The 27,826-nt window shown below is 36.2% G+C and overlaps 1 protein-coding gene and 1 long non-coding RNA gene across 6 annotated transcripts in view; one reads left to right on the forward strand and one right to left on the reverse strand.

Moving 5' to 3' along the window:
* The window catches only part of LOC124303758 (pleckstrin homology domain-containing family G member 5), a 166,475-nt gene extending 141,703 nt beyond the window's left edge, over nucleotides 1-24,772 (reverse strand). For 2 of the 5 annotated variants that reach the window (XR_006907978.1, XM_046761373.1), the window contains exons 1-2: nucleotides 16,468-18,545; nucleotides 10,725-11,158 (exon numbers count right to left, since the gene is read on the reverse strand). Coding sequence is in view for 1 of the 5 variants with exons in the window: in XM_046761373.1 (XP_046617329.1) it covers nucleotides 10,725-11,158; nucleotides 16,468-16,696 (663 nt within the window). In the remaining 4 variants the exon portion in view is untranslated. Of the gene's footprint in view, nucleotides 1-10,724; nucleotides 11,159-16,467; nucleotides 18,547-24,575 lie in introns of those variants that run through there. The other 3 variants (XR_006907979.1, XR_006907980.1, XR_006907981.1) reach the window with 3 other exon arrangements.
* On the forward strand, nucleotides 24,200-24,697 carry LOC124303763 (uncharacterized). The gene is made up of 2 exons (XR_006907990.1): nucleotides 24,200-24,277; nucleotides 24,568-24,697. It is a non-coding gene; the product is annotated as an uncharacterized LOC124303763 (long non-coding RNA).
* Nucleotides 24,773-27,826: the final 3,054 nt, after the last annotated feature.

Consider the following 27,826-nt stretch of genomic DNA (forward strand, 5'->3'; position numbering starts at 1 on the left):
GAGAATACGAAATGGAGGTCGGTGATAAGACGAGGTAACGACGCCTTCCGATGGCGTGTCTCGATGATAATATTTACTCAGCTACAAGCTCGCATCATGACTACGTCGTAAATCGACCCAATTTCAACCTCCGTACATAGGGTACCACCGATAAAAAAAAGATTCGTCTAAATGTGCAAATTTATTTTACAGGTGACAGATGGTCGGTGATAATCTAGGTTAACCCCATTTCATGCTTACATTTTTCTTTAACTACGATTTACTTGAAATTTTACACAAATTGGCATTCGGGGTCGCTGATTACGAATCTGAACTCGAAATTCAAAAATTCACAATGGCTGACACACAAAAACAAGAAGAAAAATGTTGACAAAATTCAGTAAAATTTTTATCGTTTATGTATAAATTGGTATTCGATTAGCAGAAAATTGTTTTTTCGTGAAGATGTACAAAGAATTTCGACCATTTTTTTATGTCTGCCATTTTCAAATACATGATCGGGTGTACAGTATGAAGTAATCGCGATGTCCGAATGGAAGAAAGATATCACAAAGGTGAAATCATCGCGAAATCATCAAAAGTCGAACACTCAAAAACTGACAGCTATGCCATTAAATGTGCAAAACTTTAGACAGAGTCATGGATTTAATACTGAAACGGAAGAATATTGAACTTGGGGTTTCAATTCGCAGGATATAACCAACTATCTACTTTCGTTAAACTTAGGTATTATAAATAACGGACGTATCATACATGCAAAATGAGGTGAACTTTTTTCAGTATGAATATTGGTATCAATGCGGTTCGATAAGTCTACCAAACGTATAAATCTGGTTGTGCGGGTCCGAAGGGATTAAGTCACTGGAAATCTCGGTTTAAAGAAATATTTTCAATAATATTAGACGTTCCTCAAATCGTCTAATGTACTTCTAAAGAACGTTGCTTTTTTCCACGTGACGTACTCAGACGATAAAGAAGACGGAATAAAACCCTAAAGCTTATACGCAAGATGCCCAAACTGAAAGAAAATTTTTCACCCTTTCTTATTTGGTCTGAAAAGTTTATTCAATACAGAATCAGTCCCGTTTTCAACGGTCAGTTTACAGACTAAAAAAAAATTTCAGGATCGCAAACCTAGTTTCGTACAAATACGAAGAATTACACAAGTACGTTAAAGAGATTCTCTTTGTCTCTGTTTCTTTGACATGTACACTGGAACGGAATTTCCTATTTGCTTTCATTTATATACATATGTAAGTTGAAGCCTCGAAGCCCTGTATTCTCAGGAGTTCCCAAACTCAAATTGAGTTTTCTGGAAATTCTCTAGACTCAAAGAAAAAATTTCAAAGGGCTGCCTGCTCTGGATCCGATTCTCTCTTTGAGTCGCATCACTCATAGATCATGGGTCCCGACCCAATTATCCGACTTTTACCGATCAAAAGACGGTATACAGAGCGTCATTCCTTTCGAAAAAAAACAACATGCAAAGAGAGGTAAAAAAAAGGTCAAGGAAAAGAATTTTCTTGAATAAGTTGGCGAGTCGACGAACCCGGGCTTCATTTCAATTGCTTGGTGCTAAAAAATGTCATAAAAATCGCAAGGAAGACTTGTTGGAAAAATGAGTTACCAATTGTCGTGACAATACTTAAGACACATGGATATAAAAAATTTTAAGAGCAGATGGATCTTACTTCCAAAATAAGACAAGCTAATATTTGACGAATAGAACGTTTCTCACAATGTATAATAAATAAATACTGAACTGAATATTTTCATGCCATGTAGATCGGGAAAGCATTTCATACAATTTCTTGAATATGATTTTTGAAACAAGTTTTCTAAACAAATTGAAGAAACGAAACAAATTTGGCCACTCGTGGCGCTACTGATACTTGCGCTCGGTCTCTATCGGAAAATGTCCCCCATGACGTCAGTACTTGGTTATCGGCGCCATTTTATCACCACATAACCTAAGTTTTTAATTTTAATGAAGGAAAATCGAATTCTTGGTGTTTAAAATTACTCGTGTCACATGAATTAATTAAACATAATCAACAATCTACCTGTTAATCTACCATCCGCACGGAAAAAACACGATCAAAGATCAGGTCTCAGCCTGGTTACATTAGTTTGATTTTTTTCCACCAGATGACGAATCGCAGAGTGCTTCCCATGTTGCATTTTTTCTCTTTCTTCGATCAAAATTATCGCAACTTTTGACTCTAATAATTCGATAAATATCTAGTTATACGTTAACTATAGGAAAAATATCGATTCTCACCCCACCAGCAACCCCCTGAAGTAGTCAAAATAAGCTTCGCGGAGCTCGCATGCATCGATGAGATCAGCAACGGTGCGAAATCGTTGCGTGTGACGTTCGCCGCGGATGACGAGCAAACGATATTATCCCGAAGCCTTGCAGCCTAGACGCCTACATAACTGCCACGCCAAGGCGATCGATCGATTAGCTTTAGTGTAGGCTGGTACATACCTTCGCCGAATGGATGTTTGCGTCTCGGCACGTACCAGCCAGCACCGTGGCTATATCTCGAAGTACCTGCTGTCTATATTCCATGCAGTATCGGCTCGAATGGCGAGGGGAAAAGTGGGCCGGAGGAGCGGAGGCGGGGATTTTACGGAGAAGCTCTGGGGGATGATGATTATTTGATCGGTAGTCACGCGCTAATTAATATCGCCCCGATCCCGAGCCTCATCGTCCTTGTTATTCGTCATCGGTTCATTTTATCGGGAGTTTTCGACGAAGGTTCTAAACGCTAACTATCTTGCGCCGGCAGATAGGCAACCGAAGTCACTCGGGTCTCACACGCTGTAATTATGTCATGTGTAACTGAGGTTGCCTATCGACCGGCGCAAGATCGTTAGCGTCGTTAACCTTCAAGGAATCCTACAGATATACCGTTCGAGTAAAACCAATTCGTTTCAATTCGACTCACCCCTTTCTCTGTAGGAGCTTTAAAATTTAGTAACGTTACCATGATGGAACAGTGAAGCAAATATGACTGTTTTGTTATTTTAGAATGACTTTGAAGGTGTTGATTTTCTAAATCGTCAGTATGTTTCGCTATTGTTATAGTTTTACTTTGAAATAAACTTTTTTCTAAAAAATGCATCGTCACCTTAACCTTGGAAACTTCAACCCCGTCTTTCTCTAAATTTTTCGTATAAATATTGACCATTTTTTTTTTTTCTCGTCAAAAATTGGCCTTCCCTGATTAACTTCTCACTCATATATCTTCTCGGAAACTCCATACATTTACCATTTTTATGGGAAATTCAAAACGTACTATTACCTATTTTTTTAATAGAATTTCTCGTAGAATATTGTGGTTTTCGTTATATATCTGCTAGGTTTTGAACTTGTCTTCAGTAACTTTACTTTGTAAGAGAAATGTGACATCTAACCATGTTTAAGGAATATAATTTCATACAAATTTTTCGTAGATATTCATAATCTTACAGAGAATCGTCATTTGAAATCGATATTTTTTCTGCGCGACTCTATAGAAAACACAATTTCTGTGTTTCTGAGTTTCAGATTTCCTCGATAGGTGTAAAGCCACATCCAAATTTCATCAACGGCTGTGAACATAATGAGATGAGAAAAGAACGACAAAGAAAAGCTCGAGTGTCGTGCAAAGAAACAACGTAAAGTGTTTTCCTGTGCCTGATAGTCTTGAGAGAGAGGGTTTTAGTGTTCACGTTGCGCTTCGCCAAACTCGTACAATTGGCTTGTCGGTTCTTTGTGTCTCCGTAGAAAGTTGCCAAACTCGTTGATCATAATTCCGAGTATAAACAAGCCTGATTAAATTTAGCGAGTCTGCAATTTCTTCGATACTGCAGCACGTTTTAAACTTTCAAGGGGTCAATTTGTGTAACGCACACGCGATAAGAAAGAACCGAGGCTTTTTACAACTTCTTTTCAACTACCTACTCGTCGGAAGTAAGTGTACAATTGAATAAAAGTTAACCGTATTAGTAACTTGACAGGTTATACGCCATACCGTGTTATTTCGTCGATATGTTGTATCGACAATTTAACATGCATATCGGTATGCGCCTGCATTTATGCAACTCAGGCTTCTCCTTACCGATCGAAACTTGTTTCACGATCGACGATTGCAGAAATTAAGAGACAAATGTCGATCGGCAAAATGTGTTCCGAGTTGTCGGAATTCAGGCGGAGATCGACAAAATGTATCCTGAGTTGCATAAATGCAGGCGGATCTACCTTGCAAACAACCTACTATATAACATAGGTATACTTGAAATCGTGAAGATTTATCTCGAGCCTCGTCAAGGCCAGTTGATAATTAATCCCTTGAATTCAGAGGCGTAAGAAATGGTGAACAAAACGATTATAAAAAGGTTGCAACGAGGTGAAAGAGCCACGTAGAGTCTCGGCGGTGGATTAAGTTCTCCGCGAGATCCGGCGAACGTCTGACAAAGAGAAAATTAATGCAAGTGACGAAAGTACAGGAGGGGATTCTTCAACCCGAGAAACAGCAGCCCCGAGCAAGTATAAGAATTCGCAAGAGTCAGTGGCGCCTGCTATATACTCGGCGACTCTCCACAGCCACTCGGAATTACGCGTTCTCTCTCTTAAAAAACCCCGTCCGCCCACCATTTGTATGTCAGAGAATCGGGACTCGTACCCCCTAATAACCCTAATGTAGGGCTAATGGTGCCTGGTTCGCCCACGGTCTGCGAGTACTTGGGGCTAAATACTACCGCACCACCCTCTTACGGATTAAATCGTAGCGTTTCGCCGGTAGAAAACGATTTAAAGAGAGGGGGGGGTGGTTTACAGTTTGGTAGGTCTAAAATCATATCTATTTTTAGGAGTTTTTTTTTTTTTCTTTTTTTTTTTTATTCAAAGAGTATCAAAACACTTGGAGCAACTTGAGTTTGAGGGCTTCGTTATTAGCAGATTTCTCGATTCATTTTTATCCAAGACTTAAAATTTTGACACAATCTTTGAAACTTGTTTATCGTTTCCAGCTCGTGGCTAGATTTTCGAATTTCGATTCCAATATTTTTTTATATATATTTTTTTGAGCAATTTTTTGGTCGAAATTCGAAATTTTTTGTTCATGATCGTATGTATTTGAAAAAAAAAAAATTTTCCATCAGTTACAAATTGGACAGTGATGTCAGGAGAAGCGCCACCGCAAAAGCCGTCGAGTTCGGAGTCGTTGGCTACTTATATGCGCCATGCCGCCATTTTGTCATTGATTTGAATAGAAAAATTCTAAAATGTTCTTGAAACTATAAACAATAAAGGCCTCAAACTCAAATTCCTCCAAGTGTTTTCATTTTCTTTAAAAAAAAATAAATAAAAAACTCCTAAGCATAGGTACGATTTTAATTATACCAATTGAAAAATATGTTTTATGGATCAATGGGGACGCACATTCACCGATCGCAATCAATTTACACTACGTGGTTGAATAAAGTTTTTTTCAAATAGCCACTTTACCATAAGAACTATGATATACATAGTGACTTGAAACTTTACTATTGTGAAAGTTCGGTAACATAATCATTAGTATGAATTCCAGTAGAATCCTAGTATTCCTGTTTTATCACTAAACGATGTACCGACCGAGTAACTAAATCGAACGTCACACTTCTTTCATTTTCGAGTAACGAAGTCGTTTCAAACTTTGGTAAATGTAGTATAGTTTATCCAATCCAGCTCGTACCATCATCAGAAAAAAACAGAAAAATTGACTTAAATGCTGTGAATACACTCGCAGCTGATTGTAATTCTAATCTACAGTCAAGTCCCACGTACATTTCGTATCTTTTTTACGGATTTTCAGCTCGATTATAAAGTCTATGATTTTTTGAAAGTTTGGAAGAACGAGAAAAATTCATATATGTACATAATTTGCGAAATTTATTTGTAAAACTTGAAGGTCCAAGACTCTGCGAACACCCTTAAAGGAGGTACAATTTTTGCCTAGCAGAATTCATAAGAGCAAACTCCACTCCAATCACAGCATGCAGACTGCATCGTTCGATATCTCTACGCTAGCATTGTCCGCAAAATCACGCTTATAGATCGTTTCATGAATTATTCAAACCAACCGATTACTATACATATATGCCCATACGTGCACATTGTGCAGGAAATGGAGATGGATTGATTCCAGTTAATAAAAAACCGTTCATCCAATGGCGAGGCACGGAGATCCAAATGAAAAACACTAATTTGCTGCTTATAGCGAGTACTGCAATTACTATTCACCTTTTCATTTGTACCAAAGATTCTTAAGCTGATTATTTCTACAGTGAAAACCACTCGCGATACTTCAATCGCAGAAGATTGAAGGATCGATAGATCTAGATACGCAGATCAATTTAATCACGTAATTGAGTATACCTACTTTGGAATAAAACGGTAGAATACTGATCACCTTCCAGATGGAATCCATTGCAAAACTTATTGCAAATATTTCTTGTGGTGTGAATTTTTATTCACCGTTCATGAGACGGTTAATTTTTATTTGCTTCTCACTCACTCATCGTTTTACATCAAAGGTTTTCATTTTCAAGTAGATACTCAACTTCGAAACTGGTTAAATACACAAAATTTAATCACAACCGCAAAATGACTATACACACACACACATATATATATATATATATATATATATATATTCGCATATTCTTCGGATTCCTTATCGGTAAAGTTTTATCTTAAAATTGATCAAAAAAACGAAAAGAAAAAAAAATCTAAGATATCTTTCGATCTGACGATTCTTCGGCATGATTCAAACCGAAGTAATTTTTCACCGATCAATGTTGCATTACACATTTTTTTCCACCACGTGGCAATTTAGCACCGGCTCTCATCGAACGACGCTGAGAAAGAATTGGGTATTTGCATGATTTTTATATTTCTTAACTTTTGATGTTTTTCGATTCTATAAATTTTTTTAGAATTTTTGAAAAAAAAATATTTTGTTTTTGTTTATAAGTATTTAAATAATTTAATAAATAAAAAAAAGGCAATATTTAAATGAATAAGTAGCTCCATCTCGCGTATGTGACGTCACAATGCTGAATTTTTTTGAAATTATTAGCGCCAAGTTCTCCTGTAAGCACGCCGTACGTGTAATCAGCTGTTGCTCTGTGTTGTGATTGATGAAAAGAACGTCTGATAGTGCTGTTTATTATAAACTAAAGTTATTAAATTATTTAATATGTCATTAAAAAACGATTTTTGTTGGTGTATAGTACCAACTTGTAAAAATACTCAAACTAATGCTTGCTTAACATTCTTAGTATAATACATTGACGTGATCATAACCTCCACACAATTATCCGTGTGAGTTCAAAAAAAAAACACCACACAAAAATTGATTTCTATTTTAATTATTTTCACCGAAGTCTGACATTAATTATACAATGTATCAAACTTAAAGTTTAAAAAACTTACTTAAAATTTTTTTAGCGCTAGAAAATATTGTACATTACTCTTTGTGGATTCAAATAAACGCGCCAGTAGCAGCACAATGACGTCAAACCAATCACATTCCGTTTTATGTCACGTGACTTTTATGTGATTTAGGACCACTTTTATTTATTAAATTATTTAAATATTTCTAAACAAAAACAAAATATTTTTTTTTCAAAAATTCTAAAAAAATTTATAGAATCGAAAAACATCAAAAGTTAAGAAATATAAAAATCATGCAAATACCCAATTAAGGAGAGGATTCTTAAACGTCTCGCGAGACTGACCGAGACACGCATACTGAAAGAACGTCCGGATGTAAATAACATTATAATACTACCGGCATGTTTTCCCGGTTGCGATAGTGAATCACGGTCCGCGTTGTGTGTAATAGGACGATTTGAAAGTAGCAGAAGCGACGCGGTGACGAAAAAAAAAAAACGGTTACTCCTTTCCAGAGGATCCGTATATAGGGCATTCCCTAGCAACTCGACTAGCTTTCAACCTCGCGATTTTTAATTTGGTTAAAAAAATTTTTTTTTACGATAATAACGATAAATAATGTATAGTCGATTCTCCAGGATCACCGATATTTTCAGTGTTAATTGTTTCCGGAAAATTTGATTTCTCGTGATGAACATTTTAAGTTCAGCTTCGGTATTAAGTACGTTTTTCTCTATTTTTCTTTGTTTTGGCTAGTTTGAAAATTTTCGATATTCAAAAGTCAAAAAGTGAAATATTTTCGACTCTGTAACAAGCATGTTAATCGATTATAATAAGGCAGAAACTGGTTTTGAGCAGAAGATTTGACGAAAGTGTGATTAAGAATATTGAAAGAATCTTACATCACCTCTGTAACATAACTTCGCAACTTGCTTCCTACAGAGTGAATATATTTAACAATTTTTCAAAAATCATAGAAATTCGAAATTTTCAAAAAACTTGAGAAAAAATGGTTTCATCTTAAAAAAAAATTTAATAATATGGGGAAAAAAAAGAAACTACCAAGAGCGTTGACAAGTTTTCGGAAATTCCAAAAAAAACGCGGTAAAATTGTTTCAACATCTCGATAACAGCGGCATAAAAAACATAAAAACAAAAAAAAAAAAAAAAAAACCCGCAAACCAGGCGTCGGAAAGTCCGCACTTTGTTTCCGCGAAATCACGAGGCTTCTGTTGAGCATGTGTGCGTCCAACACCGACAAACGGCGTAGTTTTTCACAGGGTGAGAAGGGGAAAATTCCCGTTGGGAGCCGAACGAACCGAGGCGGCGACGACGAACTTCGGTCGATATTTAATTATCCGCGAGGCGAAATTTCTCGTAATTGGATCTTTGCACAAGAAACATTATACATACATACATGTGTGTGTATCTGTTTCAGTGTGTGTGTGTGTGTACAGGTATACATATAACAGGACCAGCCCCACCGCCACGCGATGCGAATAAAAAGGAAGAGTGAAAAAAAAAAACACATTTTTTTTTTTTTTTACTTCCCTTCATCAATGACGCGCGATTATGCGCGAACAGGTGGTGGCTGATGTATGTAAACGTACGTTTTAGCAATAAACAATAAAAACCATCTTATCATGGTGTTTAATCGACCTAACGAGGCAGACTTAATTGTTTTCAATTTTTCGGCGTCATTATTATTGCATAAGTTTGTAACGCGTTCGATAAACATTATACATGTATTATTATCAGCCGTCGGAACAATTTAATTTATCATCGGATTCTTGGATGTTTAAAACTGAAGGAGGAAAAATTAGCCACAAATTAAACAGGCGTATCGTAAAAATGAGAGAAAAAAAAATCCTAATATCGCTATCCGATTGGATGAAATATGTACGGGATGTCGAAGTAAATAAGAGAACAGAAAACAAGAAAGATAAATAAAATACGACGAACAAATGATCGGTTTTGGCTGGATTCGGTAATCCTAGCCTTATATTTTATGCAATTCACTATACGGCAAAGAAAATAATAAATACGGATCTTCATGTGCGTAAAATTAATCAACTATTCGATACAGGAAATTACGCGTGTCTTTTCCAACGAAAAGGTTGAATTCTGTGATTCGTTAGACATTTTATGTCAGCTACAAATAGAATTGAACCGTTGGTATGATGGAGAAGTCATAACATATCATAAGGAAGTGGTTATTTAAACACTATCGCGGTTCACGTTCCGCGATATGCATTTTTAAAGTCGTGAAATTCATTGTATGCGATGAGACAGAAGTGTTTCAGAATCGTTTTGAAATGAAAACATGAATAACGCATTGTAAAGAATTTTATTAAATACCGTCATCAGGGATGTATTAAAAGACTGTTTTCTATTATACCATTAATTAACCGTGTAATAAGAAAGTCATTTATTTACCAAGAATCGTCAAGTCGATGGAATGAAATTTCGCCCAAGCAAATAAATTTTCTAATTACAAACGCGTATAAAACGTCAGAAGTTGATTAACTTTTGTCCACTTCGTGGATAATAAAATCCTCGACGAGTCGAGCCGAATGATTTATTTACAAATACTGTAATAAAACGTTTTTCGTTATACGAAGCGAGATAAATTACAGAAATTAAACACAAATTACTATCAGCATAAACAGATTATTCGAAATTTCCACCCAACCGCTCAATGAGAAAAAATTTCTCTTTAAAATCTCAGTCCTTGTTAACGATTTGTTCATTTCTTGAACGACAATTTCACGCATTCTTAAACGACAATTAGAAACTTTTTGATCTATGGAGTGTGATAATTTCAATCTGAAGTGTGGATTTCAATTTCACTCCAACAATACGGCACATTTATTTTCCCTGAATTTATCCGAACTCACCAAGTTAACTACGCAGTTTTGAAAAATAAGGATCGGTATTACATAGCTTATAAGTATAAACATCCTTCAACCAATTTCGAATTAAGAATTCCGTTCAAACCTTCCCCCCAATGTTCATTTGTTCTAAATTGTCTTTTTTAAAAAGGTATTGCCGCTTCCATAGGCATTTTTCATCAGTTTCAAAAGCTGCAAGCGATTAGAAAGCAGAGATCAATAATTTTGGAACGCATTGAAACGCAATCTTCTCGTTAGAATAACAAAAAATCTGTGAAACGTTGATTTATTCCTCAAGCGAAAAGATGTTCCTCGGGGAATGATTGATAATTACCTATATATATATGTAGAATATAAAAAAAAAAACTGAGGAGAAATCAAAAGAAAAATTGTCGAAATATGCTTACAGGATGTTTTTCAATGAGACTTTGAGCCCTGGCAAGAATTCTTCCGCCAAATTCGTCCTCGAAATGAGGATATTCGGGAGAATTCGAGGCGATTGGCTGCGCGAACGACGCCCGATGATCTACGGCGTCTTGATCCTCCTCTATCTCCTCCTCCTCCTCCTCCTCTTCGCTCTGCTTCCGATCGTCGATTATCTGATCCTCGGTGAGGGAAACGAGGCTGTTGTACCAGTGCGCCCCACGAGTCCTGTAAGGAGAGGGTGACTCGTGGAGGTGGTTCAACTCCTTGCTAAAGCTGAAGCTCCGCCGAATCGGCGCCAGTCCGCGATTTATCGCAGCCGGTAAATCGGCGCTCCCTCTTATCAGCGCGCCAAACTTTCGACGAAGCGACGGTTTCCGTTCAAGCTTACCGCTCTCCGGTTTCGACTTTCCACCACCTGCGGAAAGCGCAAAAAATTCCTTAGCTCCGGTTCTCGTTAAGTACTCTACGGATGGCAGAAAAGGATGTAGGAACGATTTCTGCTCGATGTTTCCTCCGCAAATTTTCTCGAAAAATCGTTTCGGATCAGAGAAATAAAATTCAGTTGAGAGTATTACAAATTTTTTGTCTTTCAGACGCGTGTGGAGACCGTCAAATAATGCCAGAAAAGAGGGGAGAGTTAAAATTGAAAGGGGAAGGAAAAATTTTACTGCCAATGTTTTCCCGGAAATTTGTCTCGAAATATCGTTTCAGATCGCAGCAATAAAATTACCTGGAAAATATTTCAAATTTTGTCTTTCACATACATGAGGAAATCGATACAAATTGTTCAACTTGAGTTCTCGTGTTACTTGAAAACTCAAAAAAGGGGCAGAGTTGAAAAATGAAAGGGGAGAAGCAGATTTCCTGTTCATTATTTTTCTGGTAAATTTTTTGTGAAAATCGTGTGAGAGCTCTGGAAGAGATCAAATATTAATACAAAATTTTTCAGAGTTTATTACGAAAGAGATCGAAATTTCACTATAACCGCTGAAATTGAATTTCAGCAGAAACGAGTATCCCTTAATGTAAACTTCAAAGTGAAATTCTTCTCCAAAATATTTCGAAAATTATAAGATAAGCACGTGAAAAAGACCAACATGTTTGTGTAAAAATGTTGGAAATTGATGTGATATGAAGAATTTTGTGGACATCGAGCTGATCAAAAAACTATACTTATTAAATATGAAAACTTGAATCACCTGTTTTGTATTACTACCTGAAAATCTCCACAATTGATTTATGAAACAATTTTTCCAACAACATTTTCGAAAAAGTCGAATTTCACCCAAGCTGAAAATAATTAAACTACCTATTCCGTATTACTGCAGTTATTCAAATCAACTTTTTGTACAATATATCTAGAGAAAAGTGTACTAAAATGTCTGTAAATTCGACCCGACTCGAGTTTTTGAAAAGAAAATCTTATCGGTAAAACAGCGAGCTCATAATTTTTGTTCTAAATTTGTTCCAAACTAAAAAAAAAAAAATTGACCTGCCTATTCCGAATTACTGCAGATACTCCAATCAAGTTTTTGTACAATTTCTATAAGAAAAAAATATACTAAAATGTCTACAAATTCGACTCGACGCGACTATTTGAAGAGAAAATTTTATCGGTAAAACAGAGAGCTCATAATTTTCGTTCTAAATTTGTCCCAAACTAAAAAAAAAAAAAATTGACCTGCCTATTCCGAATTACTGCAGATACTCCAATAAACTTTTTGTACAATTTCTATAAAAAAAAAATATACTAAAATGTCTACAAATTCGACTCGACGCGACGATTCGAAGAGAAAATTTTATCGGTAAAACAGAGAGCTCATAATTTTCGTTCTAAATTCGTCCCAAACTAAAAAAAAAAAAATTGACCTGCCTATTCCGAATTACTGCAGATACTCCAATAAACTTTTTGTACAATTTCTATAAAAAAAAAATATACTAAAATGTCTACAAATTCGACTCGACGCGACGATTCGAAGAGAAAATTCTATCGGTAAAACAGAGAGCTCACAATTTTTGTTCTAAATTTGTCCCAAGCTAAAAAAAAAAAAAAATGACCTGCCTATTCCGAATTACTGCAGATACTCCAATAAACTTTTTGTACAATTTCTATAAGAAAAAAATATACTAAAATGTCTACGAATTCGACTCGACGCGACTATTTGAAGAGAAAATTTTATCGGTAAAACAGTGAGCTGTCAACTTTATTGCGTGTCCAAGCCATTCAGGTAAGTTTACAAGATGAGGCGGAGACCTGCATTACAGGAGGCATGACCACAATATAATCGAGTACAAGAGTTATACTATCTTATCGGAGCACCGAGGGACACGGAAACATCTATAATTAAAAAACGTAATAACAATAAAAAATAGAAAAACAAGAGCGAGCGATAAGCGAGCTCGACGCAACGGCGGCGAGTGCTTTTAACATGCTGTCTTCTTTTTTTACCTCGGCGAAGGTTAAGCGACTCTGGAGGCTTAATGATTGGTTACAAGACCGTGAAAAGTTTTCCGCGCACGCGAAAAATTCTCACATAAATTTTTACAACAAGGTAAAATTAGCGCGAAAAAAATTGTTGGCAATTACAACAAATTGAAGCGAAAATACACGTAATTATATCGGACGATCACAAAGTGCGAGGGGATTACGCCGGTAAAGTACAATAATTATTAATTATGTTCTCAGAAAATGTAAAATAAAATATAACAGCGAATCACGTTTGAAATTCACGGGAAGGAATTTATACAAACGCGTAAACCGTATTACGAAATCTAAAGCTAGTCGACAATGAAATTTCATTCCGTTTAGTCATCGCGATGGATTTTGGCACCGCCAACATATCGACTTTGGGCTGATTACGGCCATTTACACAAGAGACTCGAAACGTGTCTGCGGCGGTGAATTTTTTTCTATTCGTTAATTATCTTCTTTCGTGTCTTCTAATTCTATCGTCAACGGTATTATTTAACTTAAGGATTTTCAATCTCAACTATTAATTCAAGTTATTTATCAATATACGGAAAATAAAGTACTGAAAATCCATGATTATACACTTGTCGATAGATTTCGTATCGCAAATTCCAGCCTAATGACTCGACGTAAGGATTCATAGATACGATGTGCTAAAGAAGATTCGCCTTTCCGGTTGATAGCGAGATTACGTTGTTGCTCTCTGCAAAGCTAGTCGCAAGTTTAAATATCCAACACTTTCGGTATACGCATAAAATAGAATTAATGGCGTTGAAAATTTCGCGAATGAAATTATTCTAAGAGTGCTTAATTTAAATTCTTTGTTTTTTTTTTTTTTGTTTTTTTTAGAAAGTCACGAGGTATCCAATTTAAAGCTTGGCAATCTAATTATTTCTCTGATCTGCCCGACGATGGAAAAAACTGAGTGAAAAAGGTTGAAGCAGAAAAAAAAAAAAAGAAAAAAACCAATTTAACAAACTACGAGTGAATTATAAATGAACGCGAGGCAAAGACCGAGAAATCTTTTTTATATCTCTTAAAATAAATTGCAACGTTATTTCTTCTTCTCTATTTCTACACTTGTTTCTTTTCTCTTTCTCCTCGTTCCTATTCTCCCAGAATTTTTTTAATTCTTTTTTTATTCTCTCATTCTCTCGCCATTCTTTCCAAATACCCGAAACAAAAGCCGGAGATCTTAATAAACGGAGGTTTCTTCGTCAACTTTTTCCGCCAACCGTGCAGACAATTTTTCTAATTATACAGATTTTAATGACAATGTTTTCAGACCGATTTTAATCAGACTTAAGACACAACGATTACGATTATTTCAGAAAAATTACGTGCCACAATTATTAGACAAGATGAATTATCCGAGAAAAATTCGAGCGGTGTTAAAATTTATGAAACAGTTCCTACAAATTTTTTCAACAACGGCGAACAAATAAATCATAAACGTAATATGCTTGCAATCGGCTTTACAGAAACGACAGTGAGTTTATTACGTGAGTAAATTTCGTAGTACGAAAAGCTCGATCATAAAACACGTCAGCGACAAGTATCGACTATTCTAGACCGCTTCCGTTTCCGGTCGAGGCATGGATGACGTCTCAAACCGGATGTCATCCTGTTGACTCACCGAAGAATTCGAATCCAACTTCCGTCAATATCACGAACGATATTATTTATTAGTCATTTATTGCTCTCCTGAGCTCAAATTGTACCAATAAAAATTCATTCTCTATTTACCGGAAACTCACTGACATATGACGATAAAACAATGATTAATTTTTTTTTTTTTTTTTCGCCACGGAAGTGCAATTATACGTTTGAGATCTTTGTTCGTCAACCAATAAATTCCAAGCGTGTTTACTATACGTTAATTATCAAAATTTCTCCACCAACGAATTACATTCACGAAAATACCTTTTCGTTCCATATGTTTAATTATAACAATTGTAAACAATTATGGATTCACAAAAAATCCTAATCATTCCAAAGTTCGAGTATTTTTTTTTTTTTTTCTTAACCTGAAGATGCAAAAGAATTCAGGAATTGTGACTGAAAAGGTCAACGATCGATCGATGATCTGAATTATAGTTACCAAGAATTTACGATTGCATTATTTTTTAATTCCTGTATCGAAAATACGTCGCAATTCATTCTGTTTCAAAGTTAGACTTCGTAGCCGAAGATCGTTAAAAAAGATCGTTATCGACATGCTTCAACTCAAACTCCATGGACCTCGAGAAATTTTCAAGTTTTGCAACTTTGCAACGAGACAGGATTCGCTAAGGGTGGTCAGTTAATTCGATTCAGAATCAGATGATGACGATTAACTTGTTGTTGACAAAATAAAACACAGTACGGTACAATTATAGCTAGCTAATTAATCCGCCATTTTGCGTTTGGCTAATTTTTTTACCCTCCAAAAGAGTGCCGATGAAATTTTTTTTAAATCATTTTGTACAATATTCATCTTCTCTAAGAATAGTTGTTGCATAATTTAAACTTACACATTCTCAAACAACTGAGGCTAATGATAAAGTGATCGAGAAAAGAGACGGTACAAAGAAACCGAACCAATGCAACAGTCAAACAAGTAATCAAATATCCGAAAAACAACACGACCGATGAGATTCAAAATTCATTTCGGTTCTAAGCTGAAAAATCTGCGTCGATTGATATAAAAATCATCAAATTCGTTGATCGATTCTCGAGTCAGCACGACTTTTATTCATTTATCCAAAAATTCTGCAAACTACGGTACCGATCATAACCCCAAAAAAAAAAAAAAACCTAACGATTTCTAAGCGAAGAAAAGTCCCATCGATTACGACCAAAATCCTGCAAATCCGTTCATTCGTTCACCAAATATCGCGAATCAAAAAATTACGAAGCCGAATCTAGGATCTAAAATCATCATCCGAACGTTCGAAATGTTAATTCGAATGAAACAAGGAAGCCAAGTCAGGAAATGAAAATTATTCTTCAAACATCTCGAACTTCGTAACGCTCTTACAAAATTACGAGGATAAAACTGAACTCAATCTTTCTATTTCAAAAAAAGTTTCCGAAACACGTTTTAGTCGCAAGCTCCGGCAGCTAGTTTGAAAAAAAAAAAAAAAACAAATCAATCTCACCGTCAAAAACAACTTTTCACTCGCACGAATTTCACGTCCCAACAATATTTCCCTCCTATAATTTTTTCCCCACAGAAAATTGACAAATTTCCAAATCATCGACGTATGATTCACCTGTTTTCTTCATCCCCTGAGTTGTATCCTTGGTGGTTTTTACGTTCACCCCCGTATCCTTGCCCCCCTTGTATGCCTTGCTCTTGGCGAAGTTGTCGTTGCAGTTTCCGTGAAGCGTTTTCTCGTCTTCCTTGCCCCCCTCTTCACCCTCGTCACCCTCCTTCGGTGACTTCCGGCCTGCCCCCCTTCCCCTCGTCGAACTCTTCTTCCCGTCCTTCCGCAGCGTCATTATTCCGACTCTTCGTGAAAACAGAAATACCCAAGAAACTCACAAAACTTCACTGGCTCACCGATCACTTGCACTAATTCCTTATCCCTTCCACTCTTATTCGTCGTACTTATGTTTGTTTATTCATTTGTCGTTGCTGTTTTCTTTTTTTTTTTTTTTTAATTCTATTTTCTCGATTTTAGGTCACTCGCGTTATTTATTTATATTACAGATCCGATCGGGTCACTTTTAATTTTTTTATTTCACGTGTATATAATAATAACGATAATAATAAATAATATTTTCACTTTCCGACAACGTATTCCTTACCTAATCAATGTCGAGATATAACGTATCTCTATTAGGTTTCAAATGTTCAAACTTGCGATAATCAATTCAGTCTCGATCGACGATCATACCTGTACCAACCTATACAATACCGAAATATTGACCTTTTGTAATTTATATGTGTACAGACGAGGTTATGTAACGCGATGCTTGATCGATAATCACGCCTGCAACGTATAACGCGGATGAAATAACTTCCGTTATATCTTTGCAAACGTCTCGGAGGAGTGAAAAAGAAAACAAAACGGCAACTCGTCGCCTATTCAAAACCGATGTGTACAAAAATTTCATGTCTTAATAAACGTTTCGGTATGAATTTTTACATACCACGATTTTCGGTGGCGTCAACTTTTGACACCACATTCACCGACGTTGAATAACCGTCCCCCCAAAAAATTCCTTCATCTCGGTAATGATATTTGAATTTTTTTTCATCACCGCGAAAACCTTCGAAAACTCGCTAAATTGTGAGGTTAATTGCAAGTTGAGAGGCGAGATGGGCAACAGGTGTCGTTATTAAATGAGGAACGAGAGAGAAAGAGAGAGAGAGAGAGAGAGAGAGAGAGAGATATCGTATCGAGGACAAATCGAGTCGGTAATGAACGGCGTCTTGTCGCTGCTATCACTTTGCCTCCCCGTCCTCCCCCCTCCACCTTTTACTTCGACGCGTGGAAAATCGACGTGTCTATCTATACACTCGTGAAGCCGCGATCATCTCTCACGGGTCACCGATCAAAAAACTCGCTTCGCTACGAAAAACGTGTCGAAAACGGCGCACGTTTCCGTCCGTTGTCTTGAAATTGTATCCTCGTTTTTTTTTTTTTGTTTTTTTTTCGTTTCTCGTCGACAAACGGTGATCACGACACTCGGGAGCTTGCAGGCACTAGAAATTAACAACGTCGAAAGCTCGAGTTTCGCGATCGCGGCTGGGATCGTCTTTGTCCAACGATCCCGATCGAAAACGTCAGTGACTCGACAGGTGGCGAACGTACGACGCGTGGTTCAATGTCCGTAATCAGACGTAGACTGATCGCCGAATCTTCCGCTCGCTGGTCGCTGCTGTACTGCTAACTCGCCAAAATTCAAGACTTGCCCCCCCACCCATCAACCCTCTCGCCGTTCGCAGGTTGCCTCATTCAACCGGTCGTTCGTTTCGTTACTCGATCGACGATGTGTGAGATATTCTGTTGATCAGCAACGACGACGATCGAACTTTGGCATTTCTTACGAAACCGCAGAGATTTGTATTATTGCTCTACGCACGTTGCGTCAGGTGAATATTGAGTTACGGATGATGTGTGTAAATTAGGGTGGTAGTTGTTAACGGTGTCGATGTATTTTTGCCAGACCATCCCCCGAATCAACTTCAAACAATTCGAAAACGATCGATTAATTTTTTTTTTTCAGATTTTTACACAGAATCTAAGATAGTCCGCATTGCGGACGAAGTTTCTTGCGGAAATTAACGTGGGTAAAACTTTTTTTTCTCGGTATATATTTTATTGCAAGGGTGACAATGTTACAAATAATCTGCAACCGCGAGGTTTTGGTGAGAATTAGTGCCGATGTCTGGGAAAAAAATACACGTCATTGTACCAGGCAATATAGACGAATTGCACAACCTCGAAACCTGACCTTTTTTTTTTTTTATTTAGAGGAAGTGCAATTCGTCTAGATTGCTCCTCGTACGATGATGTCTATTTTTTTTTTTTTTCTTCGTATAGTCTCACTAATGCCGACTAATACCTCGCGGTTACAGATTTTTTGGAACATTGTTACTTTCAGGATAAAATATATAGTGCGAAAAAAAGTTTTTCTCGTGTCATTTCCATAAGAAACTTGGATCACAACGCGGGCTATCTCAGACTTGGTGTAAGAGTCTGAAAAAATTTGGCGACTCTTTTTAAATGATTTGAAATTGATTTCAGTAATGGGGCGGTAAAAATTCGTCAACACCCTAAACAGAAGAACAATTTGTGAAAAGATAAATTACACGTGTGTGCAGGGTAAAGTGTTTTACGAGAAAATGGTTATTATTATCTGACTATGGAGATAAGATAATTGATGGATAAAAAAAAAATTATCCAGATTATACGATATGTCGTTTTCCTAGATGTAGTTGAATATGTATAAAAGATGAGGAAATGAAAGGAGAAAATCTTGAAAGATGAATTGTACATTTGTAAAGTACAGTGTCGTACGAGACAATGGGTATTGTTGTCTAGAGATGAAGATAAGATGATTCGCAGATGAACAATTTATCCAGATAATATGAAAGATTGTTTTCCTTGGTGAAGTTATCTCTATAAAAGATAATATACACCCAATTTTCGTATAAATAACCGATAAGATAACGATAAAAGTATGAGATTCTTGATATATTGAGAGAAAAGAAATTTTGAAAGGCGAATGATACATTGGATAATTCGAATGATTATCTTGTATCAAATTGCCTAGATAAGGAACAGTGCCAGTTCATTTGTGTAAAAAGTGCTCAGCAGTTAATTAAATATTTCTATTTGTTTGTCATTATTTTAATGAAATCTTGAAAAGTTGGCTATTCAATTATGCCAAATATGATTTAAAAAGAAACGTGTTGCAGTAACCCATTAATTTTTTTTCGAAAATTCCTTCGTTACATCGACTTCGCAAACTTCAATTTCGTTATTTACAAGGCACACCTCAAGGGAGGAAGGAGAACAGGATGTGCGTATGTACAAGGATCACGAACGATGACGCGACTCGTTCCTGCGCCTTGTTCCTCATTTCATTGCTCTTGTTTACTTGTTTACTTGTTTACTTCCTGGCAATTTTTTTTCTTTCCTCTTTCTTTATTTTTTCACCGTGTAAGATACAAATATTGATCTTAGTACGTAACGAGTGTGTAATTCCATAACTGTCAAATATCCCGTACAGTCAGATGTTTTAAAAATTATCTTTGTAGCCAATACTTGATATCTAGTTTAATAATTACATAAAAATACAACAATCTACGCTTGAGATATTTTATTTCATCTCTCTTCACTGCAATCGAGAGAAAAAGGGAGAGATGAGTCATAAAACGCCGATACGCAAAATGACAACAACAACGATAATAATTATTTCCACAGTACAGTAACAATAAATTTCACCAGAAATAAAAACTAACCTCGCATATAACGTGAATATTACAAAGGTGAAAAAATTTTGAAACAAAAAATTCACTATATCAAGGAACAACGAATTTTTAATTCATCAACCGTTCTTTTCCGATACAAATGTACGCCAGCTGAACATATTATGTTATTTTACTAACGATAAATTTGATAATAGTCATTCGTTGGATAAAAATAATCCTGCACCGCATATCCTAGGGGGACGCGTAAATAACGAATGCAAAAAAAAAACAAAAAGAAACGAGCGAAGGCAATCAATAAAAAAAAAAAGAAATCCTACAACAGTAATGGCGGTGCTATTAATAATAAGCTCTGATAAATGGCAATCGAATCCACGGTACGAAATTCGCGCGTTATTAATTGGCCAGTGGAATTTGCGAATGCTAGAATTCAGAAATTATTACAGGACTTTTGTTTTTTTTTTCTCCCCGCAGGATTGTAATCGGACTAAAAATTGATCGACGATTAGGAAAGAATCGTACGTGGATAATCGATTTCGTGTATGGAAATTTGTCGGGTGATGTAATTAAAGTATGCTAAGCGATTGAAACAATTACGTCTGCAGGACTGTGGGTGAAGGTGGAGGGCGTATGGTAATGACGTGCCTAAATTGATACGCCGAATGATATTGAAAATCGTTTCATAACCTCGTTCACTTCCGTTGCAGGTACAAATGTGTACGTTGGTAAGTATCTACGTATCGCATGACAGGAGAAATTCATTTTCACGTTTCCACGATATTTTCTGAATCACTGTAGAATAATGCATGCAATATTCGTATATACGCATACGTTCGTACGTAGCTTGTAACGCAAAGCGAATCGTCGTATTATTTTACACTCGGTGAGATTTTACTGGCAAATATTTCCTACCTATAGTATTTTCAATTTTCAAAACGAATAAGATTGATGCTGGTAAACGTATGTAAAAAGTATAAGAAATACTGGAGTTACGAACGAAAGCTTATTTCCGGATATCGATGCTTTGTTTCAGATCGTTTTGAAATTGTTAAAACTTTGGCAGCTTAGTTCGATTTTTTATTTTGCTTCGAACGATATTTTTTTCACAAAGTATAAACTGAAAGACTTTTGTTATCTCATAATATTCGCATCGTTGAGTATTTGATTTTATAACAACCTAATTATTACAGCGATACTATTTTTGTAAATGTGAAAAAAATTATCGCAGCTATTTACAGTATCGAATATAAAAATTTGACAAATATCGTACTGCATTAAACTTACGATTATCTCGCGACAAAGTTAATAAAAGGCAAAGTTTAATGTTCGGTCGTATATCCAACTTCTTTAAGAGTCTGTAAAAATATGTCGGTAATTATCTCAATGAGGAAAAATTGAAACACGATTCGCAGAACGATGACACAGAAATGATCTTCGCGTGCGGATTGAATCAGATTTTTGGAATGTCGTAAAATAATCAAGGAGCTGAGAGGGAATGATGAATTAATTTAAAAAATCCGACCCACGCTGCAGCTGCTCCCGAGGGATAAAATCAGTCGAGAATGCATTTTTCCCGCTGCCGTGCGGTATATGTATACATATATATATATATATATATATATATAATCCTCATTGCGCCTGCACTTTTTTTACCCAAGCGTCCGTTTTAATCCGTTCCTAACGTTATAATTAATTAATCTGCGGAAGGATTTCGGCACGGTGCCGATATTTTCTAACAATAAGCCAAACTTTCGCATGCAGAACTCGGATTTCACCCTATGCGAAATCCTATGCCAACCTCCCGGATATTATAAGCGGACTTATCGTTGCCTCCTTGACTTTTGACACGTTCTAAATTAGGGCTTAAATTATAACGCGTTACCGTCTAAGATATTACGTTACAAGGCTTCGGTGTCTTAAACTTTGTTCCACGAGCTACGCAATTTAGCCTATTAATTAATGTTACACACGTTTTAGGAACAGAATTCTCGCCTCTTTGAATGATTTGTCTTTCGACAGACAGCGAGAACGAAGCCTGAGAAGTAATTATGTTCGTAAAAAGAGGAATATCCCTTGCATACGGTATAAATGATAATTTTCTCACTTAATTTCTTCTTTCCGTATATTTTTTTTTTTTTTTTTCTCTTTTTTATTACATTTTTGTAACTATAGTTATACACGAAGAGAAATGATTCGTCGAATTGACGAAATATTATGGACATCAAATAATAACGAAATAAGCATTCTTCGTTCGAACAATAATAATGACATTGGTCGATTTGGAAGAAGGTAAAAAAAAAAAAAAAATTACGAAAAACGACAAGAACAATAATTTGGATTACACAGAGAAACGGCGTTCATATTTGAATAAAAGAGACGTAATTAATTCTCTCGCTTCCATTAATATGTACATATAGTTGGGTAAGTTTAACGCGAATCGTGTTTTTGTGTCCATTTTATTGTCACACGTTAATGTGTTACAGTCAGTGTATGCGTAGAAACTATATTTAGAACACGGATTGCATCATCGTACATAACCTACATGATATACGGAGTCTGGATTTGCAGTTAATAACAGGCGTATATAATTTCGCCTGCGAGATTTAAATCCTTGAAGAATCATCAGCCGTAACTATACCTTGTAACAAGTCTTACGAATCATCGCTAACGACTGATGAATGGTTTAATGCGCATGCGCTGGAATTCGAGAGCAAGAGCAATTGTTTTGTCAAGGTAACCAACGTTTTTCAGGTTATATACATCGCGGCGATATGTCATCTGAACTTGTGACGGTTGGTCGGCCTGACGAAACAACTGCTTCTGCTCTAGAATTTTAGCGCATGCGCGTTGAGTCATTCAACCGTTAGCTAATCGCTCTGTGCAGTATATATTATGGAGGACTGAGGTGAGGAAGACTATCTCCGTGTATAGAAAGTGTCCATTAAATAAAGTACAATCAAGATGGTTTTGATGTAGCAAAAGTTTCACATTTAAAAGAAAACCCCAATCAGATTGAACCCTGAATGCTTACATTGGTCAACAAAATTTTGTAACAAGAAAAATGCTTGTTAATGTGAAATACGGTTCTACCCTCATTGTAAAACCATATTTATTTTGATTCGATCAAGTCTAGTTTTTGCGTCACAGCTACTACAAATAAAATTGAATGTCTATCGTTTTGATTTGCCTTTTTTGATTCGACGTGTTTTATTATTTACAATAAATACCAGTTAGTTAGTTACAATAAATAACAAAACACACTTAATCAAAAAAGATAAGTCAAAACGATAAACATTCAATTTTACTGCTAGTATCTGTAACACAAAAACTAGTCCTGATCGAATCAAAATAAATATGGTTTTATAATGAGGGTAGATTAAAGGAACTTGAAAATCAGTAAACACTTTCCTTGTTACAAAATTTTTTTTACCAGTGTACTGTAATACTCTGCATAATCTCATTTTTGTTCCTAAAAATTGGATTTTATGGTGGTACATGGTACATGATTCAACTTGAGGACAAGTATTTTCACCTGACGTCGCCTCATATCTCCGTCTCGCAATTAAATAGAACTTGAACCAGAAGCATGGATAACCTCTCTCTCTTTCTCTCTCTCTCTCTCTCTCTCTTTCGATCCGCAGTCTATCAGCGATAACGAAGCGTCTGTATTATCGTTACATTATACCTACGTATGCATTATAAAAGGCCGGGTAGAGACGCAGATTCGGATGATTAATGAAGCTCCGCGTAATCTATCCGCCATCTATCCATTTATCTGTTTGTCTATTTATCTACGGATCTGGTAGCAAATGTACAACGTGTGCGATCCACGCTGCCGCGGCACATACTTCGCAAATTCACTCTCCTCGTATACAGTACGTATATATATATATATGTATATATGCATGTGTATACGTGTACATATTACAGGTATGTGATTACACCTATACGCATAACACATGTAATACATATACGCACGTATAGTTACAGGCATTCGAAAACTGTATAACGTGAATTCTAAAACTGGCTTTGAGTTTCGCCTTATCGTTTCGCTAGTCGAGACGTACAAACATTAATACACGATCATTATACGTATAACCTGATGCACGGTATTATCCACCAACGGATGATTAGTCGAGGTATCGTGGATAATTTTCGTTGCGTAACTAATTGTCACTTGTGATCGATGTTGGACCGCGATTAGGGATGCATGCGCGAGATTATTGTACATTGCACATTGTTACGATGAGAGAAAAAATAAATAAATAAATAAATAGATAAGATTGAGAACTCGCACTCGTTAATTTCTTTTTTTTTTTTTGTTTTTTTTTCTATTTTTAGTATAAAGTTATATTCGTGAATACTATTTATTTATACAACAGTTGGTGTTTGAATTTTTCCAAAATAAAAATTGTTCGCTGCTGTGCAGATGCATACCGTTATGGATCAATAGTTATGTATCTCGGGTGTATGTGTTCACTGAAAATATGACGCGACTTCCGTTTCTGCAGCACTCGCATATATCGGCAACGGAAGGCGCGAACCGGACGACTAGCGTGCATCGAATGCAAAAATTCCGATACCACTAACTAACCGGGAGTATTAACGACAGGTAAGCAAATCTGCTGGCTTGTAATGCTCACTATTTACTGCTGGCACTTCGGGTGACGGAGACAGAGGGACAGAGAGAAAGAGAGAGAGAGAGACAGAGAGAGATAGAGAGAGAGAGAGCGGGAAGGGGAAGGTGAGGGAAGGTAGAGGAATATTCCGTAAGTGAGAGTAAGAGTCGAGTGTGTACCTTAGGATTAGAGTTGGTGTTGGGGGGGGGGGGGGGTGGGGGGGGGGGACAAGGAAAAGAGAGGGGAAGAGAGAGAGAGAGAGAGAGCAGGCGGCTTACAGATAGGTGCGATGATACGAAATGTGTAAGCGCACTTGTAAAGGAAGAGTCGACGAAGAGGAAGTGAGGGAGGGGGAGGGGGGGGGGGGGGGATTTCGCAACGTGGTTCGTTGCAGGGGTTCTCAAAGAGACAATTTACTCGATTAATGTATTATTATTATAATAATGTGATTTTATCATTTGTTTCTTGTATTTTATACATTTTATACTGTTATATATAATATGATAACTGTTAATATTTTATATTTTATTTACAGTTGGTTGTTGTAGGAGAAAGATGATTGACGCAAAACGTTCTTTAATATTTTATCGTTAAATAGGTGAGGGAGGGGGGAGGGGGGGGAGGGGATAATTTACTCGTAATGCAAATGTTTTAAATCCTGTTCTCAATATAATATAATTATTCTTTCGTCTGAATTATATGTGTTACATAGTTTTTGTACTTAAACACCTAATCTGAAAACTGACCAGGTGAAAATGAATCCTATAATTTTCTACGAATTTTTGTTCGGGAAATTGAGACATTTCGTACAATTTTGTAGAAAAAAAAAATTGTTTTCGTACAACATTGTAAATACGCATTGTTTGTGATAAAGAAAAACATGGTTGATACTACTATAATTTTTAACGAAAATTAACAATTCTTCACGAGAAACAATGCATATTTACAATTTTTGTCACAAATAATACAAAATGTTTCAATTTCTGTAAAAATTCGTGTTAGTAGAATTTTTTACCAGGGTAAACGCACGTTTCGTTACATTATACATATTCAGACAAATTACACGATTATTGTACACATTTATTTCCAACTTGTTTTTCCGAATCCGGTAAAACAACTTGATACTCGTTATTTGTTCGTAAATTAATTCCCCGCAAGTCGTCGGTGAGAATTAAATTTTCGATATCACTAATATTTCATCTATTTTTTGCCGAATCATAAACTTATCGTCTGTAAATTATAACCATAGTGCATATCGGATTTTTTTTTTCGTCAACTGACAAGTTAAGAATACAAACCGTTACCAGCGATGTGTCGGAAATTCGTTAACGAATGAAATTGGCAATTTTTCATTAAAATAGGGTGAATTGCTGTAAAAATATTTCGGTGAAAATATAGCATATGAATGATTGTACCAATGTATGATATTAACAAGTTAAATTTGGTACTAAAAAAAAAAAAAAAAAAACTTTTGCAACGGCATAGGGATTTTTTAAAATTAGATTCAATTTCATTTGCTTCGATTTAACTTTGTGCGAACTTCTGTTTCGTCGTGTTTTCGTTTCTGTTCTATAAAGTATCCTTAAAATCCGTCTAATCGAAATTTTCAATTTCGAAATATAATCTCGACTCTTGAAGCTTTCTGTGTGTCACCAGCCTGGAGCTTTCTTCGATCGTCTATATAACGCAACGATATGTACTAAAAATCCAAACTCTGCGCAAGAGATTTTCATATACAAGTTGAAACGTATCATGAATGATTAAATCGAATTCAAACTCGTTGCCATGACTCCGAAAACGTGGAATGAATTGGAATTAGTGAAATTATCTCGCGGCTTCCGCAGTTCCATTAATTAACTGATCCACCCTACGGCTCTCTCGTTTATTCATACCGAACACAAGTGACGGTATGGCAATGGAATTTAATGATCTACACGGTACGACTCTGCAGCATACAAACTATGTGCGTAACGCTTAAAATCCGCCATCACGTGTTGTACGCGTTATACGTGCAATATTTAATGCTTACATAAATTCATCGTAACAACAAAATCCAAGTTCACGCACTGTTCGAACAAAAATCGTCTCGAAAACATTTGTTGTTCTCTATAATAACAAAAAGGCGATTCATATTTTGATTTCGGAAAATAGTTGACAGGAGAAGAAGGTGCAAAAATGTAGAAATATTGGGAAATAGAAGAGTAACAATATCGAATTTTCAAAATAACGATCATCTGCTTTACACAGTATTCAAAATGCAAAACGTTAAGATATAAAAAGGTACAGAAGTGTAGAAAACCACAGAATAGAATCGTCAAAATTCTACTAGATCCTAAGTCATTTTGACGTTTTTATACTTATACAGTTTTTTTGTATGTATTATAATTCGTTTTTACCGCATTCTCATTTTTCTATACTTCGACTATCTGTACCAAATTTTTTTTATAAAACAGATCCTTGCGTCTCAGAAAATTCCGCATCGCCACCCTTTTGTTTTATGACATTTCACACCTGTAAGCCACCCTTAAGGACAAGACCCGAATATTTTCGGAAAATTCGTGCGAATCAAGTCTGATTAAGCGCGGATCGTGGCGAACCTCAATCAGACTGATCCCATAATCAGGGTAAAAATCTGGGGCGAGTTGGTCCGAGACCCGAAACGGGGGCTGCTTTACGGTTTGCCTGCGTCGCGAACTCGGCAAGCCGCGGTATGGAATAAACTTGATCCGATTCTTCCCCCTCTGGTGATTTTCTTCTCAGTCGACAACCGGGATGAGCTTGCGGGCTGTTAATCTTTCCGAGATCAGAACGAGGAACTTGCTACGCGTCTTCTTTTCAGAGGGGCATGACGATTTACAGGTGCCAAATTTTAAACGAATTATTAGTCATTGAGGTTATGTAGTACTCCCATCCTTACCGACGGAGTAATCTAACTCTTTTCCTTCCCATAGTAAATGAACAAGGAAAGAAAACAACAGGAAAGTTAGTCATAACCCGAATTTTGCTACAAAAGAGCGATGCATCGTCGAAATTTGAACCCTTTTCGTTCGTTTGTTTATTTAATATAGG

This window comes from Neodiprion virginianus, chromosome 4, assembly GCF_021901495.1.
Source record: "Neodiprion virginianus isolate iyNeoVirg1 chromosome 4, iyNeoVirg1.1, whole genome shotgun sequence".
NCBI lineage: Eukaryota > Metazoa > Arthropoda > Insecta > Hymenoptera > Diprionidae > Neodiprion > Neodiprion virginianus.